We start from the raw sequence: 19,346 nt of genomic DNA on the forward strand, positions 1-19,346 counted from the left end.
ATCCATCTTGCCCTTTGTCGGCCCCTCTTCCTTTTGCCTTCCACTTTCCCTAGCATCAGCATCTTCTCCAGGGTATCCTGTCCATGAAGTGGCCAAAGTACTTCAGTTTTGCCTTTAATATCATTCCCTCAAGTGAGCAGTCTGGCTTTATTTCCTGGAGTATGGACTGGTTTGATCTTCTTGCAGTCCAAGGCACTCTCAGAATTTTCCTCCAGCGCCACAAAAGCATCTATCTTCCTTTGCTCAGCCTTCCTTATGGTCCAGCTCTCGCAGCCATAGGTTACTACGGGGAATACCATTGCTTGAACTATGCGGACCTTTGTTGTCAGTGTGATGTCTCTGCTGTTCACTATTTTATCAAGATTTGTCATTGCTGTCCTCCCAAGAAGTAAACGTCTTCTGATTTCCTGGCTGCAGTCAGCATCTGCAGTAATCTTTGCACCTAGAAATACAAAGTCTGTCACTGCCTCCACGTTTTCTCCCTCTATTTGCCAATTATCAATCAAGCTGGTTGCCATAATCTTGTTTTTTTGAGGTTTAACTGCAACCCAGCTTTTGCACTTTCTCCTTTCACCTTTGTCATAAGCCACCAAAATATAAAGATAGGCATTATAGCCCTCCTGTCAGGAACATTACAACTTGGGATAAGAGACAAATGTGCAGGTCAACAGATAGCTCTAGTAATAGTTTGTGAGCAAAATTGGTCAGGTGACTGGAAATCTTACAAGTAGGGCATGAAGACAGCAGCTCTGGAACAGGCTTATAAGCCAGACAAACCGAAAATGAGGTATAAAGAAGGAAATGATAGTAATGGCTTGAGTGTTCGGTCTAGATTAAGGAGACTTGGATTCCGATCCCTGCTCCGCCAGGAAGCTCACTCTCTGGCCTTTGGCTAATTCCTACCTCTCAATAGACCCACCTCACAGTGTTGTAATTAAACGAGAATCCCATGTAAGCTACCCTGAGCTCCTTGGAGAAAAGGGCACGATACAAATATGATAAATAGAAAAACAGTTGTGCTAAAACCAATTTCACCCTCTGACTCTGGAAATCCTCCCAGACTCTGTTTTCTAAGTTCTTTTCTCACCTTAGAAACTGTTTTCAGACATATTTCTGTGATGCCTGAGGGCTAGAAACATAGCATTTCCTTCTTTTTATATGAAAGCACAAATCCTGCAGGATTTAAAGCAGGACCTGATTCTTCCCTTTGAAGTTGAATTGCAGATCTAGAGATTCTTAATCAGCCTGTGCCTGATAGACTTCGGGTGCAATCCTATAGTCCCTGGAGACGACAGGATTTTTCAGATTTCCCTTGCTGGAGCTGTACTGGTACAACTTTGGGAGGGGGAGTCCAACAGGGGATCCTTCGCACTGCCCCCTGGCAGCTTCCATGGAAAGAACCATAAAGCCTGCTTTCCAAGGTTGCAAAAGTAGCCTCAGATGACCTCATAGAGGTCAAAAGGGGGGTTGTTCCAGTGGAGGTTGGGGGGGGAGGGAGGGCAGGATATGGCTATTTCAGCCCCAGCCCTGCCAGCACGACTACTGTAGATAGGTTCAGACCAGAGGAAAATGTGAAAAAAGGAGGCTGGAGAGACAAAAATTGCTTCTGTTACTCCTTCCCATCCTGCTAGCAGCAGCCCAATAGGGCTTAGGATACTGGGAAGCTTTGCATAAGTTTTCGGATGGAATCATCTCTGCTCAGGAAGGGTGATGGCTTTAAAGGGGGGTTAGATAAATTCCTGGAGAAGGCCATCAATGGCTACTAGTCCTGATGGTTATGTGCCAACTCCAGTATCAGAGGCAGTACACCAGTTGCTGGGGAACATGGGCGGGAAGGTGCTGTTACACTTGTGTCCTGCTTGTGGTTTCCTGGTTGACAGCCGGCTGGCCACTATGTGAATAGAATGCTGGACTAGATGGACCCTTGGTCTGATTCAGCATGGCTCTTCTTATGTTCTTAAGGGTGGGTGCTGAATCCATGGGAAAAAACTCCTACATGTGATTGGGTCATTTAAATGTTCTCCCACAGAGAAGTGTTTCCTGATTTTAATGATATTGAAAGGGTGGCCAAATAAGCAGATAATACATGATAAATTATCTTAAACCTGTTAACAGTGTATCAAAAACAAAAGCTACACATGGCTACGAATATGTATATGTAAGCAACCATAGAAACAGCATCTTTTCCCAGCATACTAATTCAAAAGTACCAAGCCATCAATATTACAGATATATACAAGTTAATTCAAATGAAGTCCCAGTGTTGAATGCAACTCATACCTAGGTATGTATACATATATGCAGCCTAACTGCAATCTTATGCATATTTACTCAGAATTAAGTGCCATCATGTTCAATGGGGCTCACTCCCAGAAAAGTGTGCATAGGATTACCTTCTAAATCATTTAAAACAAGGCAAAGTATTTTTGTGACAGGAGGGTATTAAAAGATAATGACACTTGCATAAAATGGACATAAGACGAGTATGACATAAAATATTTTTGACAGCACTTATACAAGTCAAAACTATATGAATTTTAACCATGTAAAAAGCCTGCACTAGAAACCTGTAATAGATTTTGTCTAATCTAAAAAAGAAAAGCCTCTAGCAATGTGTCCAAAGCAGAAGTGTCAGCACACTTTTTAAAAAAGTCAAGACTACCACCTACTTCATAAAGGATATGAAACTAAGACCTCTTCCAAATTTAATTCTGAAGGCAATATGTCCTATTGTTAACATTCATTCTGCCCAGAATCCTAAAGTTATAGACAAATTCCTTCAGTGGTATGATTAATCTCAAAATCATAGAATAGTAGGGTTGGAAGGAGCCTATAGTGAATTCCATACAGACTTATTTAACATAATGTCAAGGATTACACATCTAAAACATTTGACACTAGTCCAAAGTTTCGATATATAGTAGGTGTAGGTAAATTGACAAGGGAAATTCAAAATAATTAAAGCAGCACAGAGGTTTGAAGCTCAACTGATGACAGCCATTTACTGTATACCTTTGACATACTTTTCTCAGGCACCTTTGCCCTGTCAGCATTATTTATAGTTATGATTGCATACAAACTGGGTTAAACCAAGTTAGATAAAGCTTGGCAAGTGAGACAGATCTATCGTACTATGTGTCATGGGCCTAATCTTTCAAGCACATACTCTGGCATTCTGACATAGGACACCCCAAATCAGACTCTTTCATTGTAGCAAATCCCATGGTAAAAGCTTAACGGTTAAACTCTTCAGAAATCATATAGCTGGTGACAATTAACGATAGGCTCCATAAGTAATTCCAAAACAATCCAAAAGCTAATAACTTTAACTCTGTCAGAGAACCATACAACTTGGTTTCCCTGTTGCAATCTCTATGACTCAGAATCAAGGGAAAGGGGCTCCAAAAATTCCTGGTGTAATCCATCCCAAGCAATCAGAGAGAAGAGTTCTAGAAGACCTAAACAAATCCACACAGAGATTTCGTCCAGCCTAGAAATCTTCATTGGAACTTCTGTGTTACATGGGTCAAGGCCTATCGAATCCAAGAGTGAAGACAGGTTCCAAACAGAGGATTTGGGGCAATAAAAATGAGAACGTTCCTAGCAAAGGTTCCCAGCCTGAGCATCTGCTTAAAAATGAAGGTGTTGCTGTGATAGTCGTCCTCCTGAATAACTAACTGACCAGGGATTCAGCCCATCAACGAGGCCCCTGCCCAAACAAGGTGTCTCCATTCTTCCCTCTTGAGTTGACACTTCACTCTGTGTGGCATCTCTGAAAAAACACCACCTCTCCTGTTATGTTCTCACAAAGAAGGCGCCAGCCTTCTTCCCCACCAAGGTCGAAGCTAGCAGCTGGACAGGAGTAACTTCACTGCCGCTTGCTTTCCTCTGAGAATACTGACAGAGTGAGATAAGCTCACACCGATTCTGACATTCCATACCCTCAATAGGCCCAAACCCTTCCAGACCACTTCTGATCAGATTTTGACTATAAACTAATAGGCCCACTGCAGTTCTGGGGCTGGGCCACAACACTATGGTGCCCTTAAAATGCAGGCACATTTTTAAAAGGCTGCTACCAAATACCAGACATCAGCCAACAATCATTTGATTCCATGACAGCCAAAACTAGTTGTTCTGGATACCACACCAATCCCCCCTCCCCAAATATATCTCTAGCCAAATCCATGTTGGACAACATGATGGTAATCTTTGTCATTATAGCAGCGTGGCATATGATTGTCTAACTATGCCAGAGCAATACCATAGGTACCCTGGAAAAACAGCTGTTGCAGCTGTGCTGAATACTGAATTGCTAGTGCAGTGACTCATAGCAGTAAGATGGAAATGTATTCAAACTTTCTTAAAAATAGTGAACAAATATTGTATCAACAGGGCAACTAGCTGACATTGGTCCAGGCCTGGCTCTTTTAACCATCAAAAGCAAAATATATGCTTAAGTGTAATATGAAAATCAAATGAAACAAAAAGTATAGTTTTAGCTGCAGTGATAAACCAATTACATATCACAGAAAAAACAAAAGACTAATAATGTATATAAAGTCAACTATAAATCATTAGGGAAGTTATGACTTGAATTACGTCATGGGAGAAATTAGGGTTGTCCCTTTTAGGCAAAATCGAAATGGTTGTGGTCCCCAAAATATTCTTTTTAATTGCAATTTCTTCCTATAAAACTTATTTAATTAACAATTGAATCTTTTATGGAACAACAAAAAACCAGTACTTAAGGCCAAAAATATATGTTATAAAATAAGAGATGGTCCTCCGTGACCTAATTTAACTCTGTATTAAATTCCTAGTTGTATTACTGATAATGGAGCCATATTCTCTTATTTGAGAAAGCTTTAATTAACACTCCTTTAAATACCACCCTATAGGGAACTAGAGGATTTAGATCAGCCAGGGTAAAGAGAAATTCTCAATTTTCCAATTGATTAAAGGTATGGGATACCTCAGGCCTGGATCCCAATCCGGCCCACCGGGGGTTCTCCAGGTGCCTGTTCCCCCTTCCCCTAGCTCCACCCCCTGTCCTCCAACCACCAATCGTTTGGTGGTTTCCTGGCATTTGTGCTGTTTTTCCCCTTTCTAAAAATTTGATATGCCTCTGCTAAGACTGAGCTACTGGCACTAAGAGCTTGAAGCTACAGTATGCTGGCATTTTCTGTATTTTGCCTTTGACCCCACTCACCACTGGAATGTGGCTCCTGGAAGTTTCTCGGGCTGAAAGAGGTTCCCCATTCCTGCTGTAGACAGACCTATGGCCTCGGAGAGGAAAATACTAGCTTGGAAAATCCCCATGGAAAACTTCACAGCATCTCTTCTCCAGAGGTTGGTATTGTGCCTTGGAAGTGGAATGGTGGCATGCTCAGAGGCCCGACTAACTCAAAGGAGAACAGAGACTCCGTAAAAGTCTGTTGCTCCTCCAGCCCTGCCTAGTTCTTACCAGAAGAGCTTGGGGTGGATAAGAACATAAGGACAGCCATGCTAGGTCAGACCAAGGACCCATCTAGTCCATCATTCTGTTTACACAGTGGCCAATCAGCTGCCCATTGGATACCCACAAGCAGGACATGAGTGCAACAGCAACCTCCCTCCCATGTTCTCTACCAACTGTTGTACAAGTTAGAGCCCTCCGTCTAAGGAGCATCAGTCCTGTAGGATTGCACTCTAATAAGCCCAAACATACCTCCATTAAGTTCAGTTATTTTTTTAAAAAAGGACTTGAACAGTAAACAAAGTTTTAGAATTTGGAAATAAAAATTTTTGTTACACAAACCTATTATATCAGGATAGTATATTCTTGCTGACACTAAAGAAAGATGGAGGGAGCAATTCTATGGCCGCTAGTTAGCGGGCTAGACAGCCATGGGATGTGTGGTTTTCTGGAAAGCGACCTATGTGTTGTCCAGCAGCCTCCTCCTCCACTCCGCCGTCCCGTGGCTAGACAGCCAAAATTGGCTATCTAGCCGCAAATGCAGAGCAGGAGAAGTGCGGAGGGAATTATCCCCTCCGTGCTTCTCCTGCCCTGCATTGGAAAGGCGGTTGCCTCCGAGTTCTGAGGTGGCCACCTATCTCCATAGGATTGCACCCTAAATTATTGGGATCCAGCCTGGTTTGATTGCTTTGAAATTAGATCTTGCTTAACTGAATTAATAAATGAAAACTGGTATTTATGAGTCCTAAATAATTATGAAGGACAAATATTTACTATCAAAACTTCATAAATTATACTAAAATATGATACTGAGTCTGAACAGATAAAGGATTATATAACCAAATGGGTGAGGAAATATGGTCAAAAACATCAGTGGAAATTTGAGAAAATATTTGGAGGAAAACTCATAATTTATCTTCAAACATAATTTTTTAAAATAAAAATATGACACGGTCATGTTTAACTCATTTTTATAAATAAAATAAAAAAACTCCCCTATTCGTTGAAAGTGTTAAGACAAAACAAGAGATTACTTTCATCTATGGTGAAAATGTTTCTTTAAAAAAAACACACTTCTTATTCTATTTTTTATCTTCATAAATGAAATAAAGAATACCAACAACCTAATCAATAACTACAATTTCCCCACAATACAGTATTCTTAAGAGGACACAATGAAGAAGGAAAAGAAAAAAAAGAGAAAGAAGAAAAGGATTAAATTTAAACTCCATTACACAGAAACTTCAAATCCCATTCCACTTAAAAATTATACCTATAACACTGGCAATATTACAATTCAGTACAGTCTAAATAATCAACCTTACATTTCAATATCATATCATCAGTCATAGCAAGGAAGCAGGCCTACAATTCATTTCCAGTAACCATATATTGCCCTTCAGCTAATATATAATATTAAAGCTTAACAATTTAACCAACCAAAAATCTTAATAACCAAGAATGATAGTAATAATAATAAAAAGGGAGATTTAAAAGGATTATTAATACTAACAAATCACTAATAAAATTTATAATATTATATGATAATAATTCTTAAAATGAACCGTACAACAATCACTAATATATTTTGTACTAGATATATAAATGAGTGCGCACATTTCTATACACCCTGAGACAGTAAATTTAAGTATACTATATCATATCCATTTTAAAAAGAAAGGATTTAAAGAAAAAAGAGAAAAAGAAAGGGGAAAAAATGAGAGAAGATAAACAAAAGGAATGGGTGTCAAGGGCTCCTTGGAGGCCTCTCTCAGTCTAATCCAGTAGCCAAGTCCAGACACAGATAAAGGGATTCCTTTCAAAGCTTTATTCTTCTTTTACAACTTAACAAGTATACCGTTTGCAAGTAGATCTGAGCAGCACAGTACCTATGCCCTAAGTTGGAACAGTTGGTCCCCATTTGAAAGGGAATTACTGGCAGACCCCTGAACTTAAGGACTAGGGAGAGTCCCTCCCCTTTTCCCTTGGATCCTCTGGGCGCAGCCGTTGTTTGCGCGCCAACCGGGCACTATGCTTCCTTTCCGCGCCCTCCATCTGGCGCCGCTCTCTGCGTCTGCGTCGCGCGTCCACCAAGTCTGCTATCCGCGCTCCGTTACTCCCTGGACTGCTATCTAAGCTAGGAATGCTGGTGGGAGGAATCTCCGTCAGCTGTTGGCCCTGGGAAAGAGGAGCGCGCTCCCCTCCCAGGAGCGACTGCTCTTCCTCAGAATCAGAACTACTCTGGGATTCTATGGGCTGAGTGTCCACCCTGACAACGGGTATAAATATGAGCAATTATCGCTGGACTAGCCTGAATCTTCCAGACTATACAAAGCCAGTTAGCAAAACATGTTTGTAGATTCCAGTTCATGGTGGTAGAGCAGAACTCTCACATGATTTTCCATTTAGCCATGCCTCCGTCCTTTCATGATTTAGAAACTTCTTCATCTGGCCTTCAGAAAAATGCAAAATGTAGCAGGATATTTTAAGTGATATTGTAAGTTCATTTGTTTTGCCAGATTTTTTGCCTTGGTAAATTGCCTTCTTTTATCAGCAACTTCTTTGGTGTAATCCGGAAATAGCATAACTTTATCTTGTTTCCAAAAAAAGGTTTCCATCCTCTCTTGCCAAACGCAGGATATAATTTTTTGTGGAGATTCTTGCAAATTGGACTATAAGCGTATCACCAGTCCCTTTGGCATTTGACACAGAATGCCTGCTCAGTATCAAATGAATAATCAGATCCCACAGGGAGTATCCTGTGCTGGAACTTATCTACAAAAGTAGACAAATTTACATCAGTAGCTAAATTTTTAATACCAATGATACGTACATTTGCCCTGCGTACAGCAGCCTCCAATTGAGAAATTCTGACAGAGAAATTGTTGAAAAAAGCTTGTGATGTTTTTTCATTTCCTGCCACCCGATCTTGCAGCTTGTTAATCTTCGCCTCCATTTTTTGCCAAGAAGTGTTGATTAAATCCACAGCCCCTTGCAGGGCGGTGATGGAATTTTGAATAGTATCCAGTCTCTTAGCCTGTTCCGCAAATTGCAAAGACAAAGTTTTTGTCAAAGCAAGTAACTCCTCTGTATTTTCGTTTCTCGGAACCTTTGCCAAGGAAGGTGTGTGTGTGTGTGGGGGGGTAGGTGGAGAACCTTTTGTTTGCCTTAAAGTCGTCATCCTTCTCTTCAAACAAATCTTACAGGTCCTCGAATATTGTTGATATATCTTAATCCATTCCTCAAATGTTGTTGGTGTTTCTTAATCCATAAACTACAATGGGGCACGTCAGCCCTATTTTCTCCTATTTAGATAGGAGGTTCAAAACAGCTTTGAGCGATGATTAAGCTCTGGGAGACTAGCTCCAGAGTCCAGCCCCCCTGCTAATACGCAGAGATAGCTAATCTTCCGAAACTTAATCCAAAACTGCTCCTGCCCCCCCCCCTTTTCATTCCAGGGGGGAGATGAAAAGGTTTTTCAACCTTTTAAAAAGCTGTTTGAGATAGCGTCCCATGGAAGCTCCGTGGCATGCTGCAAGGGTGACACTGGCTCCGACTGGAAGTCTCTATGATGAAAATGTTTCTTAGCTAAAAAATACTGAAGAATATAATTTATTATAGGAAAGATTTGAGGTTCTGAAATTCCTTTAGACCTGGTAAATTTTCTTTTGAACTGTATTGAGGACTCAAGTAGTTCAAGAGCATAAGGAATTAGTGTCTTGCATGTCTGCTGCTGCTAGGATACTGTCTGCAAAGAAATGGAGATCTTAAAACTTCCCTCTGTGAAAGATTGGTTCAATAAAATGTGGTACATACCACTGATGGCTAAATTATCTCATTACATTAGAACAAAATAAAATAAACTAGAGATGGGGTACCTTTAAAGAAAAGTGGAAACTGTTTATTGATTACTGTAAAAAGAATATAGTATGTCCCAATGTTGCTCTACATTCTTCTTGAAACAGTTATGTTAACAAAGATGGTATATATTTTGTAATGTTTTCCCCCCTCATATTTCATTCAGGTTAATTCTTTCACCAGAATTAATGTATTTTAAATTCAGAATCTATCTATTTATTTATTAAATTTATATGCTGCACAACTGGCAAATGCCCTTGGGACAGCTTACAATCATAAAAACAAACAAAAAATAAAGTAACAACCAAAAACAATAAAACACAATAAATTTCTTCTGAAGATACTGAAATTAGATTGGGTTTGTTTGTTTTTTGGAATAGTGTACAATATAATATAATACAATGAATAGGCATTATTTGCTTATTAACTACCACAACGTATTTTTAAATAAATAAAAGCAAGATGTATACTTTAGTGCATTTTCTACCCCTCTAGAAATTATAAGATTTATATCTTACCTTTCAACTACAAGAACCTGCCAGGTGGCAATACAATCACAGTAATATCACAGGGTGCCAGTTCTCACGATCACCATGGATTAAACAAGCCGTAGTAGCTTGTTTAAGCCACAGCATGTACCAGGCACCATTTGCCTGATCACCTGCCTAAGCACGACTTGTCATGTCATCCGAACCTAGGCAGCATGGCTTGTTGGAGGGAAAGAACCCTCCAATAACCCATGGCCTGTTGTTGGGTTATTGGAGAGTTGTTTCCTCCTCCAATAAGCCATGCCACTTGGGTTTGGACGACTCGACAAGCTGTGCCCGTGCAGGTGATTAGGCAAATGATGCCTGGTATGTGCTGTGGCCACCATGGCTTGTTTAACCCACAGTGATTATGCAAACCAGGTCAATAAAATACAAAAGAACTCTGTTAAAAATGAGACCAACACTAAACCATCTGTAGCAGCAAGGTGCAAATATAAAACAATAAAAACCCTTGCAAAATAGGAATATTTTGGTCATTTTCCTAAAGGCTAAAAAGAGAGGGAACCAACCAAGCTTCCCGAGGAAGGGCATTCCACCACCTTTATAAAGGCCCTTTCATGTGTTCCAACCAACTGTAATTGGACAAAGAGTAAGTTATTTATGCTTGAAACCCAAGTTTTATTAACCTTCAAATCTATAAATCACAAAGATAAAGGTTGTGAAATAAGATGGCAACTGTGGTTTCAATGATATCAAAATATATGTTGAAACTCTGGGCAGTATCCAAAGGTATTCTTACACAGAGTAGACTGAACTGACTGGGACTAGTCTGGGTAGGACTACCATTGGATACTCCCCAAGCTACAGGTGCCATGCTAAAACGTAAGATAGAATCAATCTGAATTCTATCTTAAATTGAATGTATAAACTTAACACAGTCTTTATAATAGTTTCTTTGATTCAGAATTTAGTCATATTCTTAGATTTGTATAAAAAGCCACATTTAGAATGACAGTGATTGACTGATGTGTGATGCTGATGCCTATGACTTTAGTCAGGCAGTTTCTATTAAGGCATGTGGAGAGTTTTCTGTCCAAACACAACACATCTGGATAAGTACATTACTCAAATTGACAAAATGAAATTCAGAATGCCAAGGACTCACTTTATTTTCATCCTCCATTATAAACTGCCATCATATAGCGATGGGGAGGGGGAAAGCAGTCTATCATCAAGGACTTCCTCGTAGACTTTCATAATTCTTAGAAACGCTGTTCAAGTTCACACTTTGAAAACCTTTTAATTAATTAATTCATAATAAAAACCCACACATTTTCAAAGTATCTCTCAAACTATACCTGGTTTTCCTCTCTGTGTGATACTGCTCATCTGCTGAAGATGTAGTTACAGGCTATTTGAATCCCTAACAAAGGGCAAAAGGAGTATTCTATGTATAATATCTGGCCTTCTAGTTTCCATGGAGACAAGACTAGGTTGAAAAAGATGGAGAGTAGCTTTCCTGTTTGGAGCAATGCAACTTGGAATAGTTGGTATGGTGGAATAAGGTGTTTGGCCATGAGTGGAGTATAACTGGGGGGAATGCAGACTAAACATACTGATAATACTTTGTCACTTAAATTGTAAAAGCGACATCGCCAACAAATACAAAAAGTTAAAATCAGTCCATAATTTAGCTAGTCACTCCATGACAAAATGAATGTACTGACTAAAGTATTCCTTAAAAAAGCTCTATAGAGCAACAGTGGCAGGGACTCTGGGCTTCTTGACCTATTAGATCCTATGTACTTTTATGAACAAAAGGCAAATGCACACAACAGGGTGCGAGACATTGTTCTATTGTGACCCACTTGTTAGAAAGCCCCTTGTCTGGACCAAAAGTGTGATTAGCAAAGACAGGCCCTGTTTGGATGTAATGGCAGTGGCCAGTGGCAAATTGTGGGCTAATTCTTGTTCTTGGGTTCATCTGGGGTTATTCAACCCATGAACAACCCCAAGTGCTGGGTTCAGACATCACAGAATCAACCTACAAATGCCAGAAGCGTAGGTTGTTCCAGGAACCCAGAAGCAGCTTGTGAGCAGCACGTATTCCCCTCAATTCATGAGTTAATTAATCCCCACGAATTCCTGCCATTACATCTGAACAGGATGATAGGCTTCTTTTGCTGGATATATCACTACATTGATATTTGTGTGTGTTTTAAAAAAAAAAAAAGATGAAATATTTTTATTTTATCTCATCATTTACTCCTTACTTTTCCATCCATATGTCCAATCCTGAGATAGCCTTTGCCTCGTTTGGTCATAATCAACTCTCCTGTAGTTTTGTCTCACACTCAGTTGTCCATGTTGCTTCGAATTTAATTTGAGAAGACTGTTTCATAGTCTGAATTTCTCTCCCCACTGCTATTATTTACTTGCAAAGTATGCTTTAAAAATAGCATTTATGAAAGGGGCTTCACAAAATAAAGTTGTAATGTATTGTTTCCAGTAAGAGCCTTGTGGGACACAACAGCAGTACACAAACATTTTTTTAACCTCCCCCCTTTTTTCAATTTACTCTGCATTGATTTTTGGAGTGTCTGTTCAGTATTGCAGAAAGTTATTTTCTTTTTCTTTTGGGGGTGGGGGGGAGCAATTCTTGTAGAATCAAGCAGCAATTCTAGGGAAAACCATGGCTTAATCAATGGATCGTAGTTTTAGCATCTGTACCTAAAGATCTTAGGCACCTATAGATCTTAGACTATGTCTTACTCAGCAAAAAATCGTTTGGGGGCGTATTGGATTCCACAATGACTTTTTAATAAGGGTTTGTCTAATTCGCATAATTGTTGGAGATATAATACACCTAATGCTTCTTTCAGCCATATGTTTTGGCAGTGCCCAACAGTTGCCTCCTTTTGTGAGGACGTCATAATATGGATAAACTTTGTATTGGAACACTCTTTAATATTCAATGATGTACTTGTCCTCCTAAACTATCTACCGTTTTTCTGGAAGTTAACGTATGGTCAGCGCAAATGGATTTTCCGAGCCCTTTTGACAACTAAAAGACTGGTATTACAACATTGGAAGGATAAATGTTCAACTAGTATAAAGCAATGGATTGAGGACCTAACAACACTATCAACATTTGAACAGGTGGCATACAGATGCCACTCGCAAATGGACAAATACACGGATATTTGGTCTGCTTTTGTTGAAGCTTATGCATAATCTGTCTTTTGTAGAAAGTTGCACTTAATAGAATATTGATATTTTTATGTATGCATTTTTGTTTGTTTCTTCCTTTTTATATCTTCCATTATTTGTTTTGTTTAAACCACAATAAATTTTTTTAAAAAAAAATTCTAGGAAAAAGTGCACAATAACAAGTTGTAGTTCGAAATGTACTTAGCAATTTTAGGGAAGAATGAATCCTCTAATGCAGGGGTGAGCTCAGGCTTGCATGATCTACTTTTTTATTAGAACCCCGAGAACCACCAACCAGCTGCAAAAGACACACCTCAGAATTAAAGACATCTGAGCCTCAGAATTTGTTTCGAGTACCAGAACTGAACGGACTTCACCATCCTTGCACAGAAAAATCCACTCCTGGTTACCCCATGCTTTCTTCATTCCAAAAATATAATTTAAGGCATGGGGGAATCATTTTGTTGCTGCTATCATTAATAAATTAATTGGGAGTTAGAAATCCTTGGCAGTCTGTTGCAAATCACTCAGAGATCTACCAACAGATCCAAATCTACCTCCTGCCCATCCTTGCAGCGTTGGCAGACTTAAGCCTTGTGGCAACTACTTTTTTTTTTAATCAAACCCCAAGGTCTACCAACCAGAGCCAGCTGCAAAAACAGTGGCAGGAGAGTGGAACCAGATGCAAAAGAATATCTCAGAGGTCTGAGCCAATTCCTACTCCTCCTCATGAGTCATACTGGGATAACCTCACACTGTCAGTCCCTCTCTGCTGGGGTGGGGAACTGATTAATATGGTCTACCTCCGGAGACTTATGGAATCCAAGGGATTCTTGAATGCTCTGGGGGATTTTCCAGTAGCCATTACTGGCGATTCTGTTGAGGCCCTGCTGTTGAGGAATGGTGGGGCACTTCTGAATACTCTCTTCAGCATTGTGGAGTTCGGATGGCTCCCTGGTTTACCAAGGTGCTTTGCACAATGAGAGATGGCTGAAGAACAAGTGTTCAAACATGAGGGTGATTGAACATGCATGAGAGCACATAATTGTGCTTACTGTGTGGAAGTCGAGGCAGCACAGAAGGTTTACTTTGCTACCTCCATCACATGCTTGAGTAACTGTCCAGCTGAGCTCTTCTGAGTGGTTCAGGGGTTGCTTTCATTTACCCCAGTGAATCTGGTGCTAGAGCCCTCAGAGGCCCACTGTGACAGGTTTGTCAAACATTTTGAAGATAAAATTGCTCACCATCACACCGACTTGAATGACACTATTGATACAGTATCTGTTGAGGTGTCCAGTGCATTGTCTTGTCCTATGTTGCGGGATCAATTTCAGTTTTTGAAGCCTAAAGATTTGGACAAGATGCTTACGCCTGTGCGACCTGCCACATGCTCTCTTGACCTTTGCGCATCATGGCTTATTTGAGCTAGCTGTGGGGGACTGACCAGTTGGGTTAGGAGAGTGGTGATCATATCACTGCAGAATGGTGTGGTTCCCGCTGCCTTGAAGAAGGTAACCCTCCCTTGATCCAGAGACTGATGTTCTCTCCCAGTCACAAATACCCCCTTTTGGGGTAACGCGCTTGAGAGAGTGGTGGCATTTCAGCTGCAGGCTGTCTTGGATTTAGCAACTTTTACATGCTGCTGCAGTAATCAGGTTGTGTTGCACAAACATTTCCAAATATCTGTTTAAAAAATGCACTTAAGTTCACATATTCAAGGATGTATATCACTGAACAGACACAGACATTGCAGCATCTGAAGGCATAACACAATAATAATGTCACCTCTGTTCTCTTGAAGTGACAGGATCAGTGCTGTTTCTCTGTAAGCTGGTGAATTCTGCCATAGGTAGACTGTGGCACAATATAATGAACTTAAAAGGGTGTTGTTGTTTTTATAGAACATATAACCTATTAGTAATGGAATATGTGTTATATTTTAGGTGAGTGGCATAATGGCTAAAGGAGTGGATAATGAGATGTGGAATCTTTCATCTCCAGCCTCACAATCTCTCAGTGATGAAGGTATGTATGTAGTGTGCCAGTGAATACCAGTTGTTGTTAACTAGTCGTACTCTTCTGTGCTTAAGTTTCCCAACTCCCACCCCACACACATTTGATGTGTGTGGTAGACATGAATTGAGGTAGACCTGAAAGAGGTAGACATGAATTGTCCAATATACCAATTGAAGTCAAATACTGAGTGGAGAAGAAAAGGAATTTAAGATGCATTGATCATACAATTAAGCAGGACAACTTCTTCAAGAGATGGTTCCCATTTATTTCGAGTGCTAGTAGGAATTTATATGATACTATTCCAAGTCTCACATGTATTTTTAGAGGTTTACTCTTTCCTAATATTTCACCTCCAAACCTCCAGGTTTTGCTGTACATGGCCCAAAATTTATTTGATTATGCCCTATATGTGGGTTGTTGTTCTACTCTGGTAGCCCCTCCCCTATTGCTGATAATGTACTTTGTTTATATTTTGCATACTTTATTTGACCAAAACTTAAATTTAAAAAATCTTTAACAAAAAGATAGGTTGATCATAAAGACAGGATAACAGGGTTCACCAGATCTTTATCAGCAATGTCTAGGAACAATGGTATTTGTTACACAGGTCATAAATATGCATTGCAGGTTACTGGCCAGATATTGCTTGAATGATGACAAATGAAATAGCAAATCAAAATAATTCTGAATAGGTGTTCTTATAACTGCATATGGTTAGGTTTTATTTTATGACATAGGAAGCTGCCAGATCAGACTACTTTGTCCATCTACTCGCCAATATGTTTTCACATGCAATTCAAGGTTTTGGTATCTTCTTTAAAGCCCCAAACAGCTTCATCGGAAGCTATTTGAAAGACCTTATCTTCCCATGTGCCCCTCCCTCTCTTCCCATGTGCACCTGCCTGTCCTTTACGATGAGCTGATGCAGCCCTCTTGCATATGCTGTTGCCTTCTTGTGGCAACGCGCAAGAAGGCTTTCTCTGTGGCAGCACCCCATATGTGGAACTCCCTGCCCCAAGAGGTGAGCCCTGTGCTGTGCCTATTTTTGTGAACTGCCCAGAGAGCTTCGGCTATTGGGTGATACAGAAATGAAATGGAATGGAATGAATAAATGAATAAATAAATCTAGCCCCATACTGTCTACCCTTGTCTTTCCCAAGCTAGTGCCCTCTGGATGCTTTGAATTACAATTCCCAGCGTTCCTGACTATTGTGCTGGCTGAAGCTGATGGGAGTTGAAGTCCAAAACACCTGGAGGGCACCAGGTTGGGGAAGGTTGGTTTACTCTGACTAGCAGTGGCTCTCCAAAGTTTCAGACAAAGAAGGGTCTTTCACTTCACCTGCTGCCCAATCCTTTTAACTGGAAATGCCAGGGATCGAACCTGGAACATTCTGCATGAAGAATACGAGCTCTTCCACTAAGCTGTGATCCTTCAGTATCACGCTATTTTTCCAGAACAGTACTTAGTTCTTAAACACTGAGCTTGCTGCTGGAGTCACACTTAAAGTCTCCATCTAACTCCAAATGTGTGAAACTGGTTATGATTGCCTCTGTCACATACTGAATAATTTGCACATACAAAATTTCTCTCCTATGTATTATTGCTTCATAATTTTAGGACTGGAGCCCAAAACTGAAAGGCTCTAAAGCTAAGCTAAACACTCTGTCTTTGAGCAGAGTGTTAATAATGAGTTCTTATAGCCTTAATACAAAATACTGTAATGATAAGTTCCCATATCTCACAGCTTAAGTGGACAGTTGACTTGATTTGCTATGTCCACTCAGAATCTTTGTGGTCTTATCCCTCTGCCTTGTATAAAACAGGAATAATATTGAAAGTTTCCCAGGGATGTAGTAATCTTTCCATGGTAAACCACTCTGAGATCCTTAGATAAAAATCACTATGTAACAGAAAAACATTATTCAGCATAACAGATGGTTATCAGATCTGAATGCATGCATCATATAAAACTGAGATTACAGTGCTTGAAACACATATTGTTCTTATTAACTACAATTATATTGTGCTTAGGCAAAGAGAGAATGTATACCAATACCCATATTAAAGATGGGGGAAAATATGAGCATCTGTTTTGAAAGGCCTCTTGGGCATTTTCTTTCAGTACCTTCAGACTGGCCAAAATTAATGAAGTTTGTGAACCCTAAAGCTTTTGAATTAATTTTCTTGATCTGTTGATTGAGATGCAATGCATATTTCATCTTGAAGGCAATAACGGGTGTTTTCAGACAAGGCTTTTATTATGCAATTGCCCTGGCTCATTTGTGGAATTTTATGGGGGCCAACACATAATTGTCTTTTACTTGTAACCCTCCTGTGTTTTCCCACCACTTCTTCCATCTTTTTTCTTACCAGAAAAAAAATCTGTTAAGGAAGGAAAAATGGAATAGCTGTACAATGGCTTTTGATGAGTAGCTCTAGGAGCCGTTCATCTGAAGGACCCAAAGTTGCTGGTTTAACTTTCAGAGGCTATATGCAAGCATTTACTGGTTTGCTTAGGTAGGAATAACCTTAAGATCACTCCTCTCCCTTTCCTGTCCAAACAAGTAATTTATTCTGTCCAGCATTTTTGTTTCATGGATAGGTGAAATTTTCCTTCTGTACCTTCCCCTATGTTACTGCATGGATTAAACAACCCAGGAAGGTAACCCATGATTTGTTGTTGGGTTGTGAACTCTGGATTGTTTGTGGTTAACCCATAGCTAAACCATAGTGCACATAACAACAACCCACGATTCAATGACAACCCCGTACTCTGCGTGTAATTCTGCAAACCAAGTTTATATATAATGGATAAGAAATCAAACATGGCCTAGTTCTCTCTTCATACAACCTGGCACAGTTCATCTGAAATCAGCTTTATTTTCTTACTTCAGCGATCAAATAAACTTTGCCATGTGTATAAAACAGCTGTGAGGCAGCATAATAAATTAAGGTGTGACCCTCTGAGTATTCCCTGAGCAGAACAGAACAGCCACCTGCAACATCTTAGCTATTCTTAATAATTGAATGTAGTATGAATATTAAATATACCAACACAAGGCTTTATATTTTGTTATTTATAATTAATACTTCATTATTTAAATCTGACTATTATATGAAGAATATGGTTTTGCTACAAAAACTAAGTGGAGCCAGATAATATTTTTTTCTCCAGAACACTGATTCTTTGGTATTTAAAATGAAATGAATTTAGATAGCTCCATTGCCATGGAAGCAATTAACAAGATGCATACTTTCAGAACCATTAGCTTTGCTTGCAGGGAAACAAAGATTTTTAAAATCTAGATGACTGCTCAAGCATAACAACATATCCCCTAAAATTATTCCTGTCAATATGATGTATCACACAAACAAACCCCACTTAGCTCCATTTCCACTATAAAATACTAGTTACGCATGCACATCTCTTCATATTGGGGCATTTAGAGTTTATAGTAAGGAGTTTACATGTTGTTTGTAATCTCTTCAGATGTTAATTATTTAATCATCAAAAATTCAGTATAGCCAACTGAACTCTGAATCTAATAAATGAAGGCTCTCTAAAGAGATGGAACATTAACAAGTACCTACAAAAAAGCATTAGTTACAGAAACTGAGTACTCTTCAATGACAACCACTCTGCAGAACAAAAACACTTTTAAGTGGTAGAACTTAAAAGCAGATTACAGAAAGAGAACACACGGTTGACCACGTCCAGCAGGTGTAGTGCCCATGCCCAGGCTCCATTACTCTCACTGACATGTATTTGAACACAGGCTGCAGAACCCATTTAAACATCATGGAAAATACCAGGCATGGATCTCTTTTTGCATGAAGTTCGTGAAGACTGTTGCTGGCTTATTAAGACCTGTAGGACAGTTATTTGGGACAATAAGCACTACTGTAGCGATAGCAATGTGAGCCAGTTCAAATGTCTCCTCTACCATGAACTCACTATATGATCTTATGCAAACCACTATTTCAGGTTCAGCCCATTTGCAATCTAGTTAGGGGTTTGTTTTTGTACATACTTATCCAACCCCGTTTCCAAGGAGCTCAGAACAATGTGCGCTGTTCCCGTCCCCACATACTCTTTTAGCCTCACAATGATATTGTGAGGCCTACCTTAAGCTTAAAGAGTTAGTGGCTGAAGGTCATCCAGCAAGTTTTATGACTGAGGAGGGATGTGAATCGCATCCAAGTCCAACACTGTGGGGGGCAATACTGATCTTAAAGGGATATTGCAAGGGTTACTCATATAATGTAATTAAAGATATTAAAGGTATTTGAACATTCTAAAGATGTAAACAAATAC

At 39.7% G+C, this 19,346-nt stretch overlaps 2 protein-coding genes across 5 annotated transcripts in view; one reads left to right on the plus strand and one right to left on the minus strand.

Annotated features, from left to right (window-relative positions):
• DOCK1 (dedicator of cytokinesis 1) overlaps positions 1-19,346 on the minus strand; it is a 556,714-nt gene that overhangs the window by 302,604 nt on the left and 234,764 nt on the right. The gene's annotated exons all lie outside the window — the stretch shown is intronic.
• The window catches only part of INSYN2A (inhibitory synaptic factor 2A), an 80,412-nt gene that overhangs the window by 7,609 nt on the left and 53,457 nt on the right, over positions 1-19,346 (plus strand). For both annotated transcript variants that reach the window (XM_084841449.1, XM_084841448.1), the window contains one exon: positions 14,958-15,039. In XM_084841449.1, the coding sequence (XP_084697575.1) occupies positions 14,970-15,039 (70 nt within the window). In that variant the 5' untranslated portion in view covers positions 14,958-14,969. The remainder of the gene's footprint in view (positions 1-14,957; positions 15,040-19,346) is intronic.

Source organism: Heloderma suspectum, chromosome 3 (assembly GCF_057233095.1).
Source record: "Heloderma suspectum isolate Gila_16-S chromosome 3, 16-S_ref, whole genome shotgun sequence".
Lineage (NCBI taxonomy): Eukaryota > Metazoa > Chordata > Lepidosauria > Squamata > Helodermatidae > Heloderma > Heloderma suspectum.